This window comes from Vicugna pacos, chromosome 31 (assembly GCF_048564905.1).
Source record: "Vicugna pacos chromosome 31, VicPac4, whole genome shotgun sequence".
In the NCBI taxonomy this organism is placed as follows: domain Eukaryota; kingdom Metazoa; phylum Chordata; class Mammalia; order Artiodactyla; family Camelidae; genus Vicugna; species Vicugna pacos.
Genome location: NC_133017.1, coordinates 13,419,284 through 13,444,061, shown reverse-complemented (window position 1 = coordinate 13,444,061; position 24,778 = coordinate 13,419,284). Strand labels below are relative to the sequence as shown.

The window sequence follows — 24,778 nt, the reverse complement described above, 5'->3', positions numbered from 1 at the left end:
GAAGAGGATCTCTTTAAGAGAACCTCAACTCACTACCCAGCGCTCTTTTCCTCTGATCTAGAGACTTCTTTGAAGTCAGTGGGAAGCCTTCAGCGTAAGGAGAGGAAGGCTAATCCAGCCCTAAAATGGGGGCTTCTCTGACAGGCAGTTTCCTGTCTGCCTTCCCGAGGCTGTGTAGGCTGTTTGTAAGTGTTTCCCTGCCCCTGGAGGTTTTGATATCATGTAACTAGTTCTCTATTATGTTTTGTGGCTGAATATTTTGGATATTTATAGTAAGTGTTTCTGATCATGTTTAATGTAGCTTCTAGATATAGAACAAACAAAAAAACAACTTCCCCAGTTATTTAACTGCATATCTTATTAAAAATGCTTGTAAACTGACTTAAAAATGGTTTTATTGAGGAATAACTGATATGCAATAAACGGTTCATGTTCAAAGTGTGCTATTTGTTGCACTTCGACATACGTGTCTGTTACTGAAACCATCACTGCAGTCAAGATCATAAACCTATCCACCACCTCCAAGTGTTTCCAAATGCCTCTTTGAAATCTCTCTCCCGGTCTCCTTTCTCAGGCACTTCGGCATCCTCAGGCAACCACTGATCTATTAAAGAATTTTTTGAAAATTAGGACTTTATGTCTTTAGAGCAGCTTTAGGTCCACAGTAGAGCCGAGGGGCAGGTTGAGAGATTTCTTACGTAGCCCTGCCCCCACACATGCACAGCCTCCTCCACTATCAGCGTCCCCGCCAGAATGGTCCACGATGTCCCACCATCACGCAAGGGCCACAGTTTCCATTGTGGTTCACTCTTGGTGTCGGTACACTGGGCTACTTTCCGTCATTATAATTTAGTTTGTACTTTCTAGAATTTTAAATAAATAGAATCATGAAGCACGTGCTCTCTTTGTCTGGCTTCTTTCCTTAAGTGGGATTCCTAGAGGTTCATCCACAGAATTACATGTGCTCCTCTGTCTTCTAGTTCATAGACCATATATGGATAGACCACAATTTGTTTATCCATCTCTGCGTTGATGGACAACACGGAGATACAAAAATCATCAGAGACTACTGTGAACAATTATATGCCAACAAAGTGGACCATGGTTGTCATAACATACAAGATGAAATTTAAAAAAAGAGAAGTTCTCGATCCCATGTCAGCAGCAAAACGCAGAAGGCTACTACCCTCCCATGTGCGTTCTCTGGCTCCCCTTTCAGACTTGGGGGAGAGTCGGTTCCTAATTTGTCTCCTTTGCATCCACAGGAGCCTCCAGGAACCCCACCCGCAGTCTGCAGGATGCTCCTTGCACCGTGGGGGGCCAAGCGTGCGGCGGCAGCTGCTGTATGTAGCCGCAGGGTGGCGGTTCTCCATCTCTGTCGCGTCACCTGTCACAGGTACAATGGCATCATTGTCCCCAAACACACTGGCATTCACAGGGGCATCTGAGGTGCCCGAAATCGTCTCTACAGAGTGCGTGGCTCACATCACAGTTGGTGGGGATGGAGGGTCTCCCCCATCTGCCACTCAGCCACTTGGCTGCAGGGAGCATCACGGAGCCTCGTGGGGAGGGCTGGTCACTCCTCTGTGCGAAGGACGGTCGGTGTCATCCCAAGGAAGGGACGCCCATCACCTCGGCCCTGGGGACTTTCTGATCCCCTTACAGGAATAGGGATGAACAGTCCTTCCCTCAGGGACTGGCCATTCACTCCCGGTGAAAAGATACCACAGCTGTGCCCAGTGTCCTGATGCAGGACCCCAAGCCAGCCGGGTAAATTATCTGGCTTTATTCATGACACGTGAATATTCTGATTCCCAGACAAAGCTGAATTACAGGGCACTGTGTCCCAGATCTTTGCATTTTGTGGGAAATGACATCGGGATGCTAAGTTTAATTTTTGCCAAATTAGGCACATTAGTAAAAACCTACTATCTTGTATTCTGTCCTAAAAAGAAAAAACCTAAAATTGCTGCATAAAAAAGATGTCACTGAAGGGAATGGATGTAGCTTTGTGATTGTCGTTTTCCACCATGCGCTGAGGCTGGGTGGAAGCCCCGGCCCTGGCCCCGGGTCCTGAGTTTGGGAACCACAGCTCTGTGAAGCTTGCTCACTTAACTGAGGCACCCTTGAAGGTCATCTATTTCAGCAGCTGGGGGACCTCTCGCCCCTCCCCTTCCCTCTGCCTGCGCATATCTTTACAGCACATTTGAGCAACTATTTATTGTCTTGGATTGTCCTGTAATGGTTTCATAGGTGGGTATCTTGTCCCTTCCAGCCAGACTGTAATGCTGGGTGAAGAGATAGTACTGAGTAACTAATTATTTGAATTTACTTCTATGATCCACACTGATACACTGTTTAGAGGACTGCAGGCTATTCACACAGGGGTGTGTGTGTGTGTGTGTTTGTGTGTGTGTGTGTGTGTGTGTGTGTGTATGAAGTCAGCTGGAGTCCTCTATTTAGGTTCCTAAGTGAAACGTGCACATTTTTGAAGAATTACATGAGCCTTGTGATGAGAAACCAGCCTCTGGAGTTTTCTTCATCTTCCTCTCTGTTTCCTGTGAAGCTGGAGGGATGGACCCCCTATTACGTGGCCTGAATCTGAGCCTCTTTGCAGCCCCTCCTCTCCTCATTTCTGACGATTTAGTAATAACGTAGGATGTAGCGGGAGGTTGAGATTCTCCCACGAAGTATCAGAATTGTTTTTCATTTTAATATTTTTTATTTTAAAAAAAATCATTAAATGTTCCTTAGAATGACAGCTGAGTGTCCATATTTAAGACTTCCTGATTGCTCTAGCAGTTTAGGGAAAAAAACAAAATAAAAATGAGCCCACAAGGAAAATTTAAGTGGAAGAAATTAAAATTCAGAATTGTAGACTTTCTTTTTTCATTTGAATAAATACTCAACTTTTTGCTGTAAATTTTATGTGCCAGCCCTAGTTACCCTATATCCAACAGTCCTTGAAAAAGTACTTAATTTCTTCCTTGAAAATACATGAACAGTTTTATTTTTTGGAAGATAAACCCTTTTGGATCAGCACAGCTCCCCCTCCCCCACTTTTATCCTCTACTTTTGGCTACGACCCAAACACACACACACACCATCTGCCTTGCAAGTGAATAATTCAGTTCGGGCACAGGCGGGCGGGGAATATGAGTGAGTGAGACGGGTACGTGGCGGAACATCATTATCCTTGGGGTAAGTTAAACTGCTGCTGCTCAGGACAGCACATGGCTGACGGGTGCTGCGGGCTCAGGACTGTTCGGGCCCTTACCTTTTCCTGGCTTCTCATTGTTCTCCTGAGTGAGTTTTCAGATTCGTATTTATTCAGTCCTTGGCTAAAGTTCAATCAGGTTTCCTTACCCCGCGTGCAGCTCTTTAATCACTTCACGGTTTTGGGATTGGTTTCTCTTTCTCCAATCATATATTTCTGTAGCAACTTACAGGAGTATGTGATTAATGTCTGCTTAATCTTTTGAGGAGGGAGGACCAATATGACCGCCTCCCTTCAAGGTATAGGTAACGTTACTTCATTGCTATTAACGCGAAGTGCTGTCAAAGAGATGATGGGTGTGCCTAAGAAAGCAGACGTCGCTGACAAACAATCTCAGAAAAGAAATAAGAAGGACCCCCCCCCACAAGACACACTATAAATGAGAGTTTCATTATATTTCATTAAAATGTTTAAGTTTTAGTAAGACCTCAGACCCGCGGTATTTTCTTGTCTGAGTTTCTCCTGATTAATTAATTCTTTCAGCAAATCCTGGGGAGGGACTACCAAGTGCCGGGAGGAGCGGGTATTGGCAAGTAACACCGAGAAAAAGTGCCTCTGTGAGACTGATGTTCTGATGCATCCTGATGAGCTAACTTATGTTTTAGAAAAGCCTGTCACGTGAGTGGACCGAACTTGATAGAAAAGACTCAATTATGTATTGCAGCCTTACTAGTAAGAGCACCAGAATGAACAATTCAGGATTGGATTCCTAGGGGAACCCTGTGCAAGGGGAGGCAGTGAAACACCCCTTTTCTAGGCTTGGCCTCTGAGCAGTAGCAGGTACACATTGTGGCGCAAAAAGCTGGCAGAGCTGCTAAGAAAAAGGTGCACGAATGAGGGGGGACTGTCAGGACTGCTTCTGGAAGGTACTGTGATTGTGTGCTCCCAAACTTTCTCAGAAAGCAGAAAAGTGCATTCTCTAAGAAAAAGGTTTTACTCAAAATAGTATCTGAAAAATAAATCTTTGATTAAGCCAATTTTGGAATTTTGAAGATGGGATAGTACAGGCAGAGCTGGTTACAAGCAAGAAGGCAGAGTTTGGGGGCCCCCCTCCCCATCTGCTGTGTACCCCTTTCTCCATCCTGCGGTTCCTGTTGCACTCTCCATGGTGGGGTCCATTCCGAAGACCCGGGATTAACGAGGGCTTTGCTATTTGTCACTCATGTGTGAAAGAGCCACCTTGCTAAGCCTGTTTCCTCATCTACAAAAGAAAGATAAGAATCCTAACCTCAGAAAGCAGAGGCGAAGATTAAATATAACATATATGAAAGTGCTTTGAAACAATTAATTATAAGCATGAGCATGCTAATGACCTTAAGGAATTGGAACAAAATGCTGAGAAACACGGGAACTCTACGTGAGAAGCCTGCCCAAGGGGATGGCCGAGCGGTGGATCTGCGTGTGGGTCGGTGTTTCTGCCAGACGATGCTTTAAATCACACTGTGTCTGGGGCTTTGTGTTCTGCCTGCAGAAGCCGTACCAAGCCCGACTTCTCCGACCCCCAGGTACTCACTCTTGCCAGGCTGGTCCCAGAGGGAACTTTGTAAGGGACGTACTTCCTGTAGATGTGACCGACTCGGGAACACGGGACGTCAAACATCTCTCCTCCGCACATCCAGACCTAGAGGGGAAATTAGCAGTGTAATAAAAGAGAGCAGCGCATTTCATACAAAACCCCCGAATATGCAGTAAGACTCATCCGAAAGCCTTAAAACCTCTTAATGTCTCTAAGTCAATGATTTCTACTTATTATCAATAGCTAACCAAGAAAAAAAACCCCACATTTTGTAAAACCTAGATTGATGAAAGTATAGAACCAAAATATTAGTTCAGTAAATCTAATTTCCATAGACAGCAAGTTGACTTTTTAAAATTCTAGTGGAATTTGATCACAACTATTGCATTAAACTGGTGTCTAATGCTTAGACATTGAATTTCTGTAGATATTTGTTTTGACAATCTCATGAAATCACTGGAAGAAAAAACACGGGAATTCGTGTCAATTAAAAATTTAAAGTGTAAAAAGTGGAATTTCTAAAATAGGGGAATGAATTAAGGAACGCAGGTATATCCATACTTTATCACATCTAGTTTCTGAAACATTTGCTAAATCTCACCTTAAAAATCAGAGTGTCAGTCTGATTTCTCCCTACCCCTGATCTTTTCTTAGGTACGGAAAATAATTGGTTAGCTATGTGGACTCAAGAAGTGTTAAACTCAGGGTATCTGTAAAGATTCTGTACTTATATAGAGTAACAAAAATTTATTGGTTATATTTTACCATGACTACCCGCTCAGTCACACAAAATCATAGTTTCATATAAGAGACTACTTATTATAAAAGCACTAATTATCAAAACATAAATGCAGGCTTCATATATGCCACATTTTTACCTATTTTCATTGCAAGAAGAAGATTGAAAAAGAGTTAGATGCTGTAATAGTTTTATGTGTCAACTTGGCTGCACCACAGTGTCCAGATAGTTGGTCAAACGTGATTCTGGATATTTCCGTGAGGGTGTTTTTTTGATGAGATTGACATTTAAATTGGTGGATGTTGAGTAAAGCAGTTTCTATCCATCATGTGGGTGGACCTTATCCAGTCCGTTAAAGGTCCTAGTAGAACCAAGACTGACCTTCCTCAAGCAAGAATGGGGTTTGACTTGGATGTAGACAGCAATTCTTCCTCATGTCTTTGGCCTGCTGGTCTACCTTACAGATTCTGGATTTACCAAGCTTCCTCAATGGCACGGGGAAATTCCTTCAAATAAATCTCTCTCTCTGTATTTAGCCTGTTGGTTCTGTTTCTCTGGAGAGCCCTGATACATATACACAGCTTCTTTTAAAGTGAAATATTGAAAGAGAGAAAGAGAAATGTTTATGTCTTAACTTGCATTTGCTTCCAACTTCTTTCACTAAGAGGAATGGCGCCCCAATGGGACTGGTGAACAGATGGTGATCAGGGTGAATGGGGCTCCAAGGAGGAGGCAGCTGATTATTAAAACAGAACTCAGCTGCTCTAAATGAGCTCAAGACTACTCGTGGCATCAGTTTCAACTCGGTTTGGGACCAAGACATCAGAAGTGCACACAGACGATGAAAAGCTGGGAGGGGCAGTGGACTATAGCATCAACCTCTAGAAAGATCATGAGAGGCTGGAGCTATGTAGGATCAAACGTGAAAAGGTGAGATATAAGAACCTGTCCCCAGGCCTACGAAACTCAGCGCGTCCAGAGCAGGTAGGGTAGGAAAAGACTGAGCAGCACGCACACACCAGCCGCGTTGCATGGAGAGTTTAGGGAGGGCAAGTCTTCCCTGTCTGCCTGGAGTCTCACGCTGATTTCTGGGCAGATGCTTTGCATTCCCTCCTAAAGAGAATCACCAACGTGGGGAAGGGATGCAAAGTGAGTCTTAGCAAAAGCAATATGGAGAACTTGATCAGGCAGAATTCAGAGAAATATTTTCGAATACCTCAAGAACCTAATGTTTCGTAGTGATGTTCATAGTGGGACCTCAAGGAGATAGATTGAGGATTAATAGCAAAGAGACAGAGAGAGACAGATTTCCACTCAGTGGAAGGAAGAGCTGTCGAATGGACAGGTTGGTTAAAGAAGAAACGGGCTTCCTGTACCGCCAGGTGCGTTGACATCTGTAGCAGGTGGCACTTCGGAGACCAGCGTATGGCTTTGGAGCGACTGCTGGGCTAGCTGGCATTTTAAGGTGACTCTGATCACAAGAGCTAGCATTTGTGGATGTTTACTGTGCCCTTTGTCATTCAGTGCCCACAGCTCAGGGACGGACTTTACCATTTCCCCAATTACACAGGTGGGAAAAAGGCAGACTAGGGGCTAGCTCGCCCAGAGCCGCACGCCCGGCCCCCTCTGGCAGAGAGGTGGCCCCAGTGGTCTCAGTCCAGAGTCCAGAGGGTCGGTAGTCTGTCTGCAGCGTTGGCAAGCTCTGCCTGTCAAGGGCCGGACAGTGAACACTGCAGGCTTTGTGAGTTGCTTGGCCTCTCTTGCGACGATGCAGCCTCGCCGAGGCAAAAGCAGGGCTGCATCTTGGTACAGCTCTGTCTACCAGAGTCGGCAGCGGGTCACAGCGCGGATGCGGCGCAGGACTAACCAGCTTCCAAGCTCACATCTTCCTGGCTCGCTGCCAGGCCGGGACTCCCAGCCCCTCTGGATTTGGAAGGGGCCGCACGGCTGTTTCTTGCCAGTGGAACATGAAGGGAGGCGAGGTGCATCACGACCTCTGGGCCACAGTCAGTAAGAGTGGACTTCATTTTTCCCCTTCTTTATGATTCCTTTTTACCCCAGAGCCTGACCAATTGCAGAAGACCGGGAGGAGGCCTCCCAGGCCCTGGAAGACGGTGGAGTCACAAAACAGGTGGGGCCCGAGCGGCTGGAAACCCGGTGGAGCTGAGCACGCTGCTCCCTTCCCAGCCGGGCCCCGGTGTGGTGGGAGCAATGGAGACGTGTGTCCCATGTGAAGGCACTGAGCTGGCCGTTGTTACAGCAGCTGGTCCATTCTCATGACTCTTCCCTTGTTTTGTTTCGTTTTCAGTCTCTCCTGACATTTTCACTCAGGTACGGTGAATTTTTTAAAAATCAATTCTGATTTTATCAAAAACATGTTTATCCCCAAATTTATCAACAGTTTAATCAGGTGTGCTGAATATTTCTGAGATCATTTCCTTTTATTATTGGTGCATTTTAAAGAGATGCAACTTGAAAGTAATTAGCCAGCAGATGAAGGGGTTGGGGACGGGAGGGCAGAGAGCATTAGGGAGTCCTGTGCGGAATCCAGCGTCAGTTCTTCCTGGACAAAGGTAAGCAGGTATCACGGCAAAGGGGCCTTCCTACCATCTGCAGCTGGAAGGGAAGGTTTTGTTGGCACAGGCATTTACTTTGCGTGAAAAGGTGACCACACTGCTCTCATCACTAGGTGAGTTGACCAGTCTCTCCTGCAGGACCAGGGGATGGTGACAAACGAGGATGAGATAAGGGGCCAGGCCCTGGGGCAATGCCTTACAGTCTCTGGCTGTAATCTATTTTTTTGGATGCTGTGGTCTTGTAGAACACTTAGAAAGCAGACAGAAGCCGACTAAATCCTTTTTAGGAGAGAGTTTGCCAGGTAAGCAGGACCATCGTAAAAAGTTAAATAGATCATCATTGCCTTCTTGCCCAAGATCGGCAAGATAACTTCATGCACACACAATGATGAAACTCTAAATCTTTCCAGAAGGTCACTCTAACACAGTTTTAAAAGATTGGTGTGTAGCAAATGACCACAACCTTAGTGGCTTAAAACAACACACATTTATGATCTCATGGTTCTGTGGGTCAGAAGTCCATGTGGGCTCAGCGGGGTTCTCTGCCTAGAGTCGCACGAGGCTGAAGTCTGGGCGGCCGCTGGGCTGAGCGCTCACCTGGAGTGTCTGGGGAAGAGTCTGCCTTCGGGCTCATTTAGTCACAGGCAGAATTCAGTCCCTTGCAGCTGTAGGGCTGGGACACCGTCTTGCTGTTAGTGATGCCCAGGGCTGCACCCAGAGCCCATGCTCAGTTCCTCGTCCCACGAACCCTTTGTCTTCACCGTGGCTAACCCCCCTCACAGAGAACCCTTCTTAGGCTTTTAAGTCTCTCGGACTTCCCGCTGCCTGCTGGAGAAACTCCGTGCTCAGGTGGTTAGACTAGGCCCACCAGGATCACCGCCCTAGCTTAAAGTGGATGGATTAGAAATTGCATTTGCCGAATCTCTTTGGCCCTGTAATGTGACATAATCGTGGGTGTAAACGAAGGGAGAGGGGCCTCTTAGAATTCTGCCTACCACCATCACCGATGAATCCACCTTTGTCTTCTGTTGGTAACCTACGCCTAATTCTTAAAATTCTTCCATCAGAAATTTTTCCTTTTTAATTTAATTTAATTTAATTTGGGGGGGGGGGCGGGCTGGAGGTAATTAGGTCTATTTTAAAATTTCTTTTTAGAGGAGGTACTGGGGATTGCACCCAGGATCTCATGCATGCTAAGCATGGGCTCTACCACTTGAGCTATACCCCCTTAAGGAATTTTTCTTCATAGCTAAGTCAAATTCAGGAAACTTCTGTCTCTAAATTTCTTAAAATATTGGTGTCAAATAATATCAAATGACAAATATCAAAATGACACTGCTAATATCAGTGTCAAATAAATTCTAGGATTCTATAGTTTTTATAAAAATGTTCTCCATATTGCCACAGTGATCACTTAGAAGCATGAATCCGAGCATCACGCCTCCACTGAAAACCCGTCGGTTCTTTGCCCCTCCGCGAGGTGTCCAAAGCGCTGCGCGGTCCGGCCTTCGCTTAACCGTCCCTCGGCCCCTCGCGCCTGTCTCCCCGCCAGCCTCCCCATCTGGTCTATTTTGAATTCTCTCGAAAGCACCGGGTTCCCCTCCTCAGGGCTTGCTGCCAGAAATTGTTCTCTCTAAAGGCGTTCTCCCCTCCCCGCTTTCCGGCCCCTTGCCTAGTATTCCCTGCTTATTTTCCGGATGTCAGCCTCACTGTCACCAGATTCGTCAGGGCTCCTGTTTTATACTCGCTCTCCGTCCCGTACGTCTCTTGTCACACAATTCATTAATCAGGATCCTGTATTCCTTCTGAAAGATGGGGTTTACATTTTAAAATGACATTTCCTGGTGGTATGAGGTGATGATGTTCTAAAAAAGAATCCATGGCGTTGTCATGCCTAAGTATCGAATTCTTGGAGAAACGTTCTAGATTTACAAATAACGTGTCTTCTTTTGGCAACATAAATATTTTAAAGCAATGTTATTTTACCCACGAGTGAGCACAGTGCTTTTTTTTTTTCCATCGTGCAGTTCAAATTGACTGAATAATCGAATGCTTGCCTTATTTTTTAATCACTTTTCAACATCAGACACAAACTGGAATTTAGACACAGAGAATGTTAAATTGAATGGAATCACACAATTACAGCGGTCACACAGAGTATGAAATTAGTTTCAGGAAGAAATTGATTGTCAGGAGGATAATAAGGGAACATTATCAGGTACAAGACGAAGCATAATATATGGTGTGGAAACGGTGATCTAAATTTTCAGAAAAGAACTCATGAATGCCTTCAGCTCCGAAGCCTGCTGCCTCTCTCATCTCCTGCTCTTCTCCCCACCACCTGCCCGCCCTCCCTCCCTCTGGTCCAGCAATTCTGGGCACTTGCTGTTCCTCCAACACACCAGACATTCTCCCACCTTCGGCCGTTTGTGCTGGCTGGTCCTTCCGTCTGGAATTCTCTTGCGGGACTCCCCAGGGCTGGCTCACTCCTCCCTCTCACGTCTTAGCTCCAAATCCTCTGGCCCCAAACACCCTCTCGTCCTCACCACCAGCCCTCATCACTCCCCTCCCTGCCCCCAGCTTCCTCTCTCACCGCCCTTCCCACCTTCTCACTCAGTCGACACCTCACTTACTCCTTACGATTTTTATTTGTCTGCCGCCCTCCCTCACCACGGCAAGGGTCTTCATGTCTTTTACTGAGGTGTATCTTAAGCACCTGGGACAGTGCCTGGCACATGGTTGGTGCCCTGTAAGTATCTGTTGAATGAATGAATGGTTCAATTATTGGCTTATTGATATAAAGTTAATTCCACACAACTGAGTTATTTAAAAATAACCTGACATTTAGCTGCCATGAAAAATAAAAATTGTTCTCTCCAAGGTACCCAGATACAAATTTCAGGGTAATAAACTGCCTTGAGGTCACTTTTATTTGTAACTGGTTTACTATAAAGTAAAGAAATGGTTGATGTTAGAAGTACAGCACATTATATATAAAGAAGTAATTAAATTTCTGGGTCTGGAAGATAATTTTCTAACTGTATGGTGTGACTTGGGTGGGTTAAGTTTGAAAACCTTCTTAAAACTAGATAATCAAGCATTTTACCATCTACCTAGAAATTAAAATATTAGTTGTTAACCTAAAAAATCTTCAGTGTATAGATTGAAAACTCCTCTTCCAGGCTAGATGTAATAAAAACTGCTCCTTCTGGCCTGACTTGATCTAAAAAGGGTAACTGCAGAAAGGTTCATGCTCACCATTGCTTCATTTTATTCTTAGAAACCTGGGTTTTGAGGTTATTCTTTGAGATCAGGAGGGAAAAAAGAGCAGTGTATTCTGACCCTTCCTGTCTCCCCTTTTCAATGTGCTGATCAGAATATAATAAAAGCAGAAACTGGAAAACGTATCCACAGTCTTTACTGAGGATAGGGTGGTTTTCAGTCTCAGGGGAAAAGCTCTTGTTTTTCCAGAAGCCATCTGCTTAAGATTTTTTTCAAAGTAAGAAATGCTCTGTTATGTCAGTATGAAAAAATCGTGCCCAAGCGATCTTGCATTTAATGAGCTTCAAGAGGCCTGGGTGGGGACGCATGTCTTCGGAGGATACGTTGTTCCGAAGAACACCACTGTTAAGACGTGGTGTTCATGTTGGCAGTAACACTAAAGCAGCCTTAGAAACAGTGATTGGGGAGGGGACTGGAACATCAAAACAGATACATCACTTTTTAGGGTATTTGAAACATTAACTCTTGGGGAGGAAAGAACGGATTTGAACATCTTCAGAGCGCTTCTTTAGGGAGACTACCACGGTTTAAGGACTTAATCCCTCGTTTTCCTTAACTCATCATTCTGCAGCTTAGAAGGGGCGGTGGGAGCAGCATTTGCTTTTACCATTATTTCTGTCTGCTCCAGAATTTAGGTCTATTGTTTTGATTTCCTGGCTTCCCCATCTGCTAAAAATAAAGTTCTTTAAAAATGCTTTAGAATTGGCTTTCTGCAGTGGAATGACGTCTTTCCCCAAACATGGGCTTCTTCATTGCCCGAGGCTTGGGCGGTCAGTCGCTCCACCTTCCCAGTGGCTGGGGCGGGGTGTGGCCGGGCGCACACTCACTGAAGTCCTTCCTTGAGATTTCACAAAGTTGGGCTGAGCTGTGTGGTGGTGAAGCCAAGAGTGGAAGCCGGAGGGCTTCCCGTGGCCATCGTTGAGGGGTGGGGGAACATCCCGGGAGAGAGGCCGAAGGCCTCTGTTTTCTTGTGAAAGGATCCACAGTAAAAAGCTCTGTCTTTGGACGGCAAGTGTGTTTGAGTGTGTAGGAGCACGGAGCACCTCTGTCAAAAGCTTCTCATCTGATTCTGCTCAGAACATCACAGCGGGAACCTTGGAGACGCCACGGGTTCTCTAGGTTTCAGCTGAGAAGGGATTACATTTGAGGAGGGGTAACATTCCATGCGAAGAAATTCCAACAAAATTAAAAAGTGAGCACTCTTAAGATTCATAATGGCATTTACATATTTTCTATATTGAGGAGGTGAGCTTTCACACTACGGAATCGGGCCAAGAGCACTTAGGACTAGGTTTTGTGCTGGGCAGACTAGGACCCTCGTCCGAGGCTCATTCTCGTCTTCTGTAAAGCCGGGGTAAATAACGTGTCTGCTTGGTAAGGCGGCTGTAAGGACTCGGTTAGGTAAGACACGTAGCACCTTTACCTGGCACATAGTCAGTGCTCAGGGATGGTGGTCCCATGCTGCTGTTTCCCTAGGGGACTGGTTCAGTCTTCTGGTGTGTCGGGGGCCACACGGGGTGGTGGCCGTGCATCCACATGTTGCCCTGTGTGGGACGGGTCGGGCTTATGACATGTAAGTCTGTGGCTGTGTGTGGGGGGAGGTAGACTGTATTCTCATCTGTCACTCTCACACTCTGGAGACAGGCGGGGAGTCCTGGGGTCACCTAACGCCAGCTGTGTGTGTTGTAGGTTGCCGGCCTTGCTGTGGAGTGTGAAAATCAAGCCTTGTACGTCTCAGGTTAGTGCGTGTGTGTACCCCGGGCTCTGTATAGTATTACTGGGATTTGGGTGATGGAATTTGAGAATTGCATGGAGAGGTTGTTTTTTTCTTTTTTCTTTCTGATCACTTTCTATACACATCTCTTGGGCAGGGGTGCACACAGGGCAAACTGACTTGCATTAGAGCGATTTGACTATAGTTCATTTTTCTCTGTTAGGGGACATGGCAACCAGAAAAAATACAAAAAATCTGAAAGAAAAACTCAAAATTAGAAAAAGACTTCAATAGGAAGTTAAATTGACCTTAACACAGGTACGGGATGCTGTGTAAATTGTTCTGTCCTGCTCGCTTCACAGCTTTTATAAATCTATAAAAGCTAAACTAAAACTAAATAGGGAATTAGGAAAATGCCATCGGACATAAAGGAGGTAACCACTGGAAGGAATTTAGATTTGCCCGTTAGGCTGCGATCCCACGGACATAAAATTTAACTTCAAAATGCTCTGTTTCACCTGAGGTGCCTTTTGTTGGGTAATTGAAACGAAGCTCAGACTGGCTTGTGAGGCATTTACCAGCTGTTTCTGTTTATCTTTGAGTTTCTGAATGAGTTTAGAGTCATTTTAATATTTTCTTTGGAAGATCAATTCTGGGCATGTTGAATTGGAATGGTTATTTTTATGTCACTGAGGCTCAATACCGCAGGGGAAGAAACCCGCCGGGGAACAAATCCAGATACGTTCCTGGGTGTGTGAAGGTATATGATAAACCATAAAAAGGCGTCTGTCACGTTTGAGACACAAAATGCAGCTATGCTTCGAGGTCCTTTGCAGGCTCAGAAGTGAGGAGAGGGTTTTAAACGTAGCTGTCTCATAAAAGCAATGAGAAGGCACATAAAATATCTTAGAATCATCCTTGGCATAGAAAGGATTTCTAATGAGTACATTTTATAAGACTAACTTTATTCTAACAAAATCATTTGTGCAAAGCATGATCAGGGGAGTTTACAGAGAGATGGCTTAAGGGGAAAGAGTACCCTTCCAAAATGAGATGGAGATGTACCCTTCTAGGGAGGCAAGTAAACTATTTCGGGGACATAAATTAAACACCTAGGAGGTTTTCGTATTTTCAGACAACTATGGAGAAAGTGGAAAAACGCTTACGAATTAAAACCATATGAAAACTCTGCCAGTACGCTAGAGGCTGGCCTGGGGAACCAGGGATATGGAAATTAGCAATTGCGGGGCTTGGGGGACCGAGGGACCGGCTTGCGGTCACGGCCCCGGGAACCACCCCTTTTCTTTGGTACATAGTGTATCATTATTTTGTGGTTTCTCCTGAAAATCTGTGGTCCTGAAACACATGGAGCATTTGCTGCAAACAGTGCTGTGGGGGTGGCTGGATGAGAGACCCCCAAGGCGGGGGAATAAGAGGACGAGGGTCCATAAATACTGCAGCCCGTTCCCCCATCTTCCACTTTGAGTATAGATGCAAATATTTAAAAACCGTTATTTCCAATATAAGCATCTCTACCCTGGGGCTCCTACTTTGTAATATTGGCTGGTTGAACCCTTTTTAGGACTTACCAACAACAGAAATTATCTTTTTTATTTATTCATTTATTTATTTATGCTCAGTCTCTCCTCAGACTAAATTCCATGAGACAGAGAACAGGTCATTTCTGTGGATTATTACATTCTCAGTGTCTGGCACACAGTAGGCTCTCAACATGTACTTCCTGAGTCTGTGAGCACAGCTGTGACTACCGTCTGCCTGTGAAACTAACACTGTAATTTTATTTTACAAGTACTTACATATACACTGTATGGCATAGGTTATACATGTAAACTATTAAATATAAACAACAAAATTTTACCTTCCTTCTATTGATTTTTGCAGGTATGTTTGTACCTTGTCTTTTCTCTTCTCTCAACAATAGTAGGTTTGGCTTTGATCCCATGTTAGTGAAAAGACAACTGCTTCAGTCTTTTTAAAGGCCACACTGGAGGCCACAGTGTGTATAAATAATGGTTAATTTAATCAGCCCCCTACAGTAAGTGGGGAGGTATTTGGTTTGTTTATTTATTTATTTTCCTGGTGGTGCTGGGGATTGATTCTTGTAAGTGAATGAAATGCAAGTGAGATGGGAGGTTTGGGGTGAACCCCTTGGAAGTGACCGGGTTTCAGGAACGTCGACTCGGAAATGACCTCTCTGGATACTTGGGAGCTTGAAATGTCGGCGTTGTACTGGACTAGGGAGGATGGTGGAGGTTTGCTGAATGGCTGGGTCATTCCTGAGGCGGAGCGAGATCCTGAGGCTTCCACTGCTGAGCTCTGGCTTCCCTCTGCAGACAAGCTGAGGGACTCAGCACGATTGATGGGTGTGTTTGGTGCCACCCTGAGACAGTGTCTATCAAAGCACACGCGTTTATAAATTACTGACGGTGTTTGTGTTTGCCAGTCCACAGCATGCTAGTGGAGGGGACAGTTCATATAACTGCTTGCTTTTTGGTTCTCACTGGAAGTGGAGATTTTTGGGAGTTGGGGATTCTAACTTGGATGTGTAATTAAAACCACTGAAAATGATGGGGGAAACATTTCATTGTACAGTAGGAAAGTAGGATGTGTGTTTTGAACAGAGGAACGTTATGAGGAATGGAATTGCGCTTTGTCAAGGGAGAAGAAAGTGATTTGGTCCCAGAGCTGGTTGTTTCTGGGTGGGAAAAAACATAGGGGACAGACTAATGTGGATACAGAGAGTTGGGAAGTTTGTGGAAAGGGACCCCAGAAGCATGAGTTCTGAGCACGGTCGGGCTGAGACTAAATGTGGGTGAATGGATTTTGTTGCTGGAAGTGGGCTGGTGCACAACTAGATTTGGTTCCTCCCTGTTCAAAGAACAGTTTACTTGTAATGGCTTCTGATAACAGATTATGTGAGACTCTTTGGTATTCTTGACCAACTTCTTATCAGATTCTAATTAAAGGTGTTTTGACTTCAGCTAACTTTGGGAGGCTTCAGAGGGCCCCTGAGGCATTTCAGAGAAAAATATTCAACTAACTAGGATTGCTTGGTTTGTTAATTACATGGGAAGTACTGGCAGGTGAGTGAGAAGCCGCCTCAGATTATACAGCACGGATAAATGTCATCAATGTAGACGTTCTAGAAATGACAGTTTCTGAATTTTAGGTATGTCCCGGCATAATGCTGTTGGTCAGGAATTCTAGTTGTTACCCTAAAATGCCATCTGTCACAGCAACTTGATGAAGCTTCTTTGTCAAAAACATGGTAATCAGATTTTTCACCATGCCTTTTTAAGTCTTTTGTCACTCATGGAGAGTTAAGCTGATGTTTTGCAAAACGGCTTCATCTTTAAGAAGATTCATCGAGAGGACTTTTTGATGGTACAGGTTTCTTTTAAATCATTCTGCTGAGCTGGGTAAGAGATTTAAAAAGTCTAATGAAAACTCTGATTTCATAAAACTGTTAGTAAAAATGATTATGTAGGGTTGACTAAACTCATGAATATGGTTGTAATTTTTTGGTTGTCCGAAACAATACTGGCTTTTAACTTAAGTTCTTTAATTGAACTATTTATCAAATTTTTGTCTCCTTATTAATATTGAAAGTTACTGTTTTACTTCCAACCACACTGTTGCCCCCAGTGCTTAGGAGAGAAAGAGAGCTCCCTAACGGAGCTGTCAGGTCTAACGAAGCACACGTACGATGCTTGTGTAACATCGGGTGTAAGTGTTTCCCTGTTAACAACCCTCTGACACTGTTCACGATGTCTGATTAATTACTCAGACATGTGGATAACGAGGCAAATTGAAAGGAGGCCCAGCACCGCAGGGCGTGATCTGAACTGGGGGCAGGAGCCACCACCCCAGCACCAGTGACAGATATTTTGAGCATCAATGTTTCCTATTGAAAGATTTGTCATCAAAAGGGGAAATGATGGGGAAGTCTGCACATACTGAGGTGTGGGGAAGGCATTCTGGCTTATGCACAGTTTGACTTAAATTTTCCTGTCCAAAGCGGCCTGTTTTATGGCCTGTTGGACACGTGCTGTCCATCTGCCTTGGTCTTGAGGAGGGGAGTGCATTTGAAAGTCAGAGTGGAGCAGCTGCGGTTCAGACACCCAAGGTAAACCTAGGTGGCTACTGGTGTGATTTTAGACACACTCTTGTATCATTGAGAGCTCGAATTTTCTGAGCTGTGACACACTTGGGAGACCACAAGCCACTCCTGAGGCAGTGCCAGGTGGCAGCTGCAACCTTGTGCCCTCAAGGTCTCCTCTTATAACTATTAAATTTTTAGACAATAAAATTGTTGTAGATCAGATGTTGGAAAAAGGGGACACCTAAAGTGGCCAGTAGCTCCTATCGTGTACGTGTTAATACCAGATCAAAAGTTAAAACCTACTCAGACAACTAGCTATCTGGCTACAGGTCTCCCCTAAAGTGTCAGGTCCAGGCTGGTTTTCAGGCTTCTTCTGAATTCCTCTGGTTGTCAGATCTTAATCCTACAAGACTTGGATCCAGTGCTTGGAACTTGGGAGTATTTCCAACTTGGCATCCATTCCCCAAATCGAGGTAGGACTACACCCCATTTCAGCAGGAAGCAGCCAGAGCGGTTGTGGTCCCAGGCCTTGAAGGGTCTGGGGCAGGATGAGACGGGACAGGAGGCTGACATGGCTGAATACAGGCTGCACTGAATACACACGGAATCTTCGGCTCATAATAGTTGTTATGTGTGTATCTCAAAGGCAGGGCATTTCTTCCCAAATGTGATTATGCTAGTTTTAAAAAATTGTAATTATGTGATTTAATTAAATATCACTTAAACTGATGACATTAGTGTTCTGAAGTGTTGTTGTTCATGTCAGAACTAATCTGAGGAGTTTGAAAGATGGAGTTGTTGTTAAAAAAATTGCTGTCCAATTGGATGTAAGTGAAGTAATCCTAAAAGATTGGATAAAATCATAAAAAAATCAGAAGGATTCTGTTCCTGGATTGAGACATCTTCCAGATGTCTTTAGGTTCTCGTTCCAATTTAGAGGAGCCCAGAGTGCAGCTCGTGGAGGATGCAGTGTGCATGTGGCTCACGTGCCTCTAGGTGTCCCCAGTCAGGGACCCAAAGCCTCTCTTGCTGCAGTGTTCACAGCAGCACTGTTTACAGTAGCCAAGAGACGGAAGTAACCTAAATGTCTTTCAACAGATGACTGGATAAAGAAGTTGTGGTATATTTATACAATGGAATACTACTCAGCCGTAAGTAAGAGTAAAATAATACCATTTGCAACAACATGGATGGACCTGGAGATTTTCATACTAAGTGAAGTGAGCCAGAAGGAGAAAAGAAAATACCATTTGATATCAATTATAGGTGGAGTCTAAAAAAATGACACAGATGAACTTATTTATAAAACAGAAACAGACTCACAGACATAGGAAACAAACTTATGGTTACCAGGACGGGAAGGTTGAGGGATGGAGGGATAGATTGGGAGTTTGGGATTTGCAGATACTACTATATATAAAATAGATAAGCAACAAGGTCCTACTGTACAGCCCTGGGAACTGTATTCAATATCTTGTAATAACCTATCATGAAAAAGAATATGAAAAGGAATATAGACATACATATGTGTAACTGAATCACTATGCTGTACACCAGAAATTAACACAACATTGCAAACCGACTATACTTCAATTAAAAAAAAAGACTGGTGAATAAATGTACATTTATATGTTTTACTTTAGAGGAGATTCTTAAGGTAGTTTTTTTGTGCTTTTCTGCTTTAATCGAAGTTTATGTTTAATGGCTGAAGGACTCATCTCAGCTGCACTTGACCCGAAGACTTCTACTGGGCCTCCTTTACATTTTTCCACAGAGTCTTGCTTGCACAGTGCATGTCAGGGACCCACAACGGCTTTACCATTATTTCAGTCACTCCAGTGGCAGACACCATCTTAAAGGTGTGTTCTCTCTTTCATGCCACACCCTGCAGCCTGTCTTGAGTTCCTCTTGGTCTCCAGGTGCAACTCCAAATTGGGCACCTGGAACAGTGCCTGGTGTAAATTAGATGCTCAGTAAAAGCTTGTGAATGGCTGACTGCATGCTTTTCCTCCTCCCTGGCGGCTGGCCATCTTAGCAATGTCTGAAAGACAGCTGGGCCATTCTGGGCCACGTAGGAGTTCAGACTCATAATAAAGGAGATTCAAGACTGGGTGCAGTGCAGACAGATCTTGTCTCTAGAGAGCTCTTTTCCTCCCGAAAAGTACACCGTGTTGGCTTTTTATGGGATGGCATGAAATCTATTCACCTGGTCAGATGTTAGAAAAAGGAAGGAAAGACATTTACAGAGATGCAGAATTGAGGAGCACTCTTAGCTAAACACAGTCTGACCAAAAGCTCAGCCCTTAGTATAAAGCAGAGTTTTCTGGAAAAATTTTCAGTTGGTGATGGAATCTTGTCATAAGCACTGGTGAGGTGATTCCTTGGTTGAAGCGCAAGCCACAAGCAAAGATGCCTGTTAATGACCATAGATAGAAAGCTTTCGAATTAGAGCTTCTAAGGTTTAGACTTGAAACAATCTCTGGGTTATGGTGTGAGATGGACTAGTGAACTCCCAGCTATCCGTCCCTATTCCCAAACCAGAAGGGCCGACCAGTGTATGTCTTACCGTGCTTTACACTGTAAAATTAATCACGGTTTATGGACTGTGTCCCCAAATGCAGATGTTTGATTTTTTTTCCCTTTTATTTTTCTCTGTTTTTTATTGATGTATAGTTGATTTACAAGGTTGTGTTAATTTCTGGTGCACCGCATAGAGATTCAGCTGTACATATGTATTCCTTTTCTCTTTTATTTTTAATACCATTTAACAGAGGTGTTTGTGTGCAGTTCTTTTGATTTCTGTCACATGGAGAAAATTCTTTGTCTTCAATGCAAATGCTACCAAAGACCTGCTCAAGTTTGTCCCCCTTATGTTACAGATACTAATAAGGATGGACAGGAACCCCTGAGGTCAGCACACAGTAGCGGGGGGAATGGAGGGATGTGTCTGAAATGGGACCCTGCAAGACAGAGCTGTCACCAGAGAATCCGTCATTCCAGCCAAACAACCTGGGGCAATTTAGTCCGAACCTCTGGCGCCGTTGCCATGGTTTCTAGACAAAGAGGCTACGCTGCATTCCAGTTATATCCTTCAGAATGACAGATAACTGAAAAATAGGAAACGGGGTAGTAAAATCTCAGGTCGCCCAGAAGAGAAGCGACAGATACCAGTGACAGAGAAGTTGGAGACTCAAGCTCATGTCTGCCTGGGAAACACCTTTGCGGCTTCAGAGCACGAGCGTCTGCTCTGCGGACTGTGCAGACTCTCCATCGCGCTTCTATCCGCACCCTGTTTGTTATTCAGAACCAGGTATCTCCTGCTTAACAGAGATTTTCTTCATAGCATTTTAAACTCAAAAGAATTCATGAATTAAGAGAATCTGAGAAAAAGAAATCTCTGAAACTGTGGAAACTAAAGAGCGTCCCTTGACTTCTGATGAAATTGCAAAAACAGCAGAGCCTTTTTCTTTTCTTCTTCTTTATTGCTGGGGTCAGACGCAACATTCTGTTCTCCCAGTGGAAGGTATTACTGCAAACGTCACACCCAGCTCTGGGCCCTGTCTGACAATCAGCTGTAGTTTGCCGGGGTCAGCAGAAAGCTTGCTGCTAGGATCTTAAACTATAGTGAAGCTACTCGCGTCTGTTCGGTGAGAGGAACCGTTAGGCATAGATGGAAAGGTTGTGACAGTGAACTCTGGAGTGGGGTTGGTAGGTGTGACTTGAGTGAACAGACAATTTTGTGTACCTGGATTCTGTGCAAGTGAGCAGGAATGGAGCCTTTTAAATCCCTAGCGACTCTGGGTAGTTTTATTCAATCTTTAAAAGTTAAAATAAATCTAAAATCTTTAAAACTTTGTCTCAGTTTCTTCATCTGGGATAACACCTGCTTCTTAGAGTTGTGGTTTTAAATTATACAGCACATGTAAAACTCATGGCTTAGTGTCTGGTCCATCCCAGCATTTTGCTCACTAAATGGAGCAAAGGTACGTATACAAAAGTTAAGGGGAAGAGTACCTTAGACGTGAAATTAGATGAGTTTCAATGATAGTGAAACAAAGCACCAACTTAGTAAACAGTCTTTCCAGGTTTACTGCCAGCAGTGAAATGGAAAATTCTAGATGTCTTAAAGCCCGAAATCACATCTCCTGAGTTGCTCTTTGGGGCTGTTTATTTCATGACACTTTGAGGGCAACGTAACATGACTGTTAACACGTTGAATATAGTTGTTTGTTTTATCAAAATCAGTTTTATTTTCTTTTATGCATAAATTCAAAAAGTTTAGCTGGATTCTTAAGTTTGACTTTCACTGTATTCAGGATACACTTAATTTTCTCAGTAAGGATTGGTTAGATTTTATAGTGTAGGCAATTAGGAAAAGCTGACTTATTTAATGAGATTTCTGTATGATAAACCTTGCAAGAATCATTCTATTTTCTATGTGAATAATGACAATGATAAAGGAAAACTGAAAGCCTTTTGCACAGTCTATTTTGCTTTGATTATCTGGTCTTTACATGTTGTGGTAAATTTTTTTCATTTAAAAACCCTGGAGTTTGATATTCTATCTTATATGTGTGTATATCATGTGTGTGCACATATAATAAAGTAATTTTAGTGAGTACTTACGGTCAAAGCGAGAAATTTCCGATAAAAATTAATGACTCACTTGGAATTACACAAAGGATAGCTTTCATTTGTCATTCATATTTTTAAATTACTCTTCTGTTATTGAAAGTGTGGAATAAGTGGTTATGAGCAAAATGTGAACTGTTGTTTCTAGAACAAATACAGAAGGGCGAAAACTCCAGTAACTGGATGTTTTCCACCTTAATTCCCCTCCGTCTGTGTGCTGGGTGCCCCAGAAGGAATGCACCGTCAGTGAGGCAGGAGATGTGCTCGACCCCACGTTTCCTGCCTGCAGGTGGGAGTTTGAACTCTCTCTCGAATGCTTCTCTTTTATGGCACAACTGCGTCTCCCTGGACCATCCGAAGGAAGCAACTTCTCTCACCCCAGGGCTGACGTGGGAAAGTGACATGTCTATTTTCGTTGCCAATGCACAGCACAGGTCACAAGAACAACACGGTGACACCCCACCAGAGCCGTCAAAACGCCACCGGCACAGGGGGGGCTGGGGCTTACCTTGAAGGAGATCTCATACTGCTCCCCGCCCCAGATCTCCAAGCCGGGGTCGTAGCCGCCCAGCTCCCAAAACCACTTTCGGTCCACAGCAAAGAGACCTCCAGCCATCACGGGAGACCTGTGAAATGAGTAAAATCATCTCTGAAGGACTGTGATCATCAGGGAGGAGGCATTTTGCTTGGGGGAAAAAGGCGAACTTCAAGGTAAGTTTCAGCGATCACTGCACAGAGCTGTTCGGCTGGGGCTTTCTGGGAGTGGACTGGTCTCCGATCGCTCCTGGAAACCCCACGAGCCTTGGACTCACAGCTTAGGCTCTAAATCAGCTAGTGCCCCTGAAGTCACACATTTGCTCCATGTATTTGTCACCAGAGAGAAGCCCACGACGGCTAGCAACTGACGTGTTGGGAAGTCCCCATCAGTTTCATGGCTGTCCTTCAAAGGGAGAGATCTCATACTCTCAGACGGATAATAGTCTAGAAAATGCGGTCGGAGACCATCTCTCAGTACGAATTTACCAAGCACGCACCATTTCCAGGTCTTGTCCATTTTACACAGTGAGATGGTCAGTTAGAATAAAAGAACCAACCAGAACTGGTCATTTAATTAACAAGCCAAAGTTAGACTTTAAATGAGGTCTTTTCACTTTTAATTACATTAATTTTTTTTAAGTCTACCTTTCTAGGAAATTTTCTTTTTGATCACATAATTTTCAAGTGTTCTGCTCCTGCTGGGAGGCACTGTGGCTGTGTGGCTGTGTAATGAGATAATTATGAGTCACTGGACCCTGCCCTAAAATGTTTTGCGGTTCGAAGGTAGCTCCTGTGCTTTTGCGTGTTCACTGTGTGCTGGGCTCTCGGCTGAGAGCCTTGTCCAGTTCCCTCAATTAATCCTCGCAGCAATCTCACGAACAGCATCCCCGGGTGCTGTTGGGAGGAACAGGCAGAGAGGGGTGGTGAGGCACAGCGCCCTAGGTTAGCGCTAGGACGCGTGGGGCTGGGGCTGGACCGGGTCCTTTGGTTTTAAAGCTGTTGAGTTCTTTTCTGCAACACTGTTTCTGTTGCCATGTTCAGAGGGTGAAGAGACACAGCTGCATAAATGTGGACAGAAAGCAGTTAGACAACACTCTCATGCAGACCAAGCAGATCTGTGAAAACACACACGGTCAGCATAGTCTTTGTGGCAGTTTTGAAATTTTTTTGCAATAAAACGTTTTTATACATAAGAGTACAAGGCATTTAATGTTGAAGACCCACATCTAAAAATATATCTAAACAGATCAGACACACCAATTTACAGACCAGCTGAAGTCGTGTTCTTGGTAATGTGACAGTGACCTGAATTTGTTTAAGTGTGTTAAGTATTTCAAAGACTGCACGTTAAGATGGTACTTGGTCTAATTACTTCAGTTTAAGGTTTTTAAAAAATGTGTATACTCAAGCAGATGTAAATATTACAGGACAGGAAGGGGGGTTTGTTTTTCACCCTGGGAAAGTGAGTAGGATTCAACAAACAGCAAAGAATTTCATGCAATTTACAAACTTTGTTTGAGATAAAAGTTCTAGAACCAGATGGACCTAACTTTAGCCCTTTTTCCAGCAGCCCATCTTTTTCTATTTTCCATAAACTTAATTTCAGAGGGGAATTATAGCAGTAGCTGGAACAAATTAGGACTGGGTGCAGTTCCCAATGAACATTTAGCTCAGTGTAATCTTTGATTCTCTAGGGCTCAGGCATAAGTGATCAGAAATTCCCAATCCTATTCCATCTGAACCACAAAAAGATCTCAGGTCATACAAATATATTCTCACTTGATTGTGTAAAATGGGACACCAAAATGTGATGGAATTTACACTGTGCAGAATGAATCTCCAAATTGGAATTATCATAGATACAGAATTAATATAGATATCAGCAAGAGAAAGTCCAATATTGATTGTTTTGTTGTAAATAATTTGTTGGAAACACAGCATTTTGTTTTCTTGATGATTTTATAAAAAGCTAACCATGGAGTATACTTTTGGTTAATTTGAGGCATGATAAAATAAATTCAAATGTTTTTTTTTATCTTCGTTGCTGTTTTTGACAAGTCCCAGATAAATTAGTGTATTCTATCTTGATTAGTATGAATAACTGGTAAGAGACAAACCTTTTCTTCATGTATTTTCTCATATTTGTCCATTAATCTTTTGAACAGCTTAATTGAGGTGTAGCTGACATAAAATGAATTGCAAATATTTTAAGTTCACAACTTGATGGATTTTAATTTATGAAAACCCTTGTGCAGCCAGCACCACATTCAAGAAAATGAACAAATCTGTCACCTATCCCCACTCCACCTCCAAAGTTTTCTCATTGTAATCACTCCCGCTGGACCCTCCTCGTCCCCTTCCTCTAGGACGCCACTGATCTGC

The 24,778-nt window shown here is 43.8% G+C and overlaps 1 protein-coding gene across 1 annotated transcript in view; it reads right to left on the bottom strand.

Moving 5' to 3' along the window:
• The window catches only part of LOC102536049 (polypeptide N-acetylgalactosaminyltransferase like 6), a 43,090-nt gene extending 20,615 nt beyond the window's left edge, over positions 1–22,475 (bottom strand). Inside the window, exons 1-2 of the mRNA XM_072952487.1 lie at positions 22,368–22,475; positions 4,791–4,898 (exon numbers count right to left, since the gene is read on the bottom strand). Coding sequence (XP_072808588.1) covers positions 4,791–4,898; positions 22,368–22,475 — 216 coding nt within the window. The remainder of the gene's footprint in view (positions 1–4,790; positions 4,899–22,367) is intronic.
• Between the last annotated feature and the right edge of the window lie 2,303 nt (positions 22,476–24,778).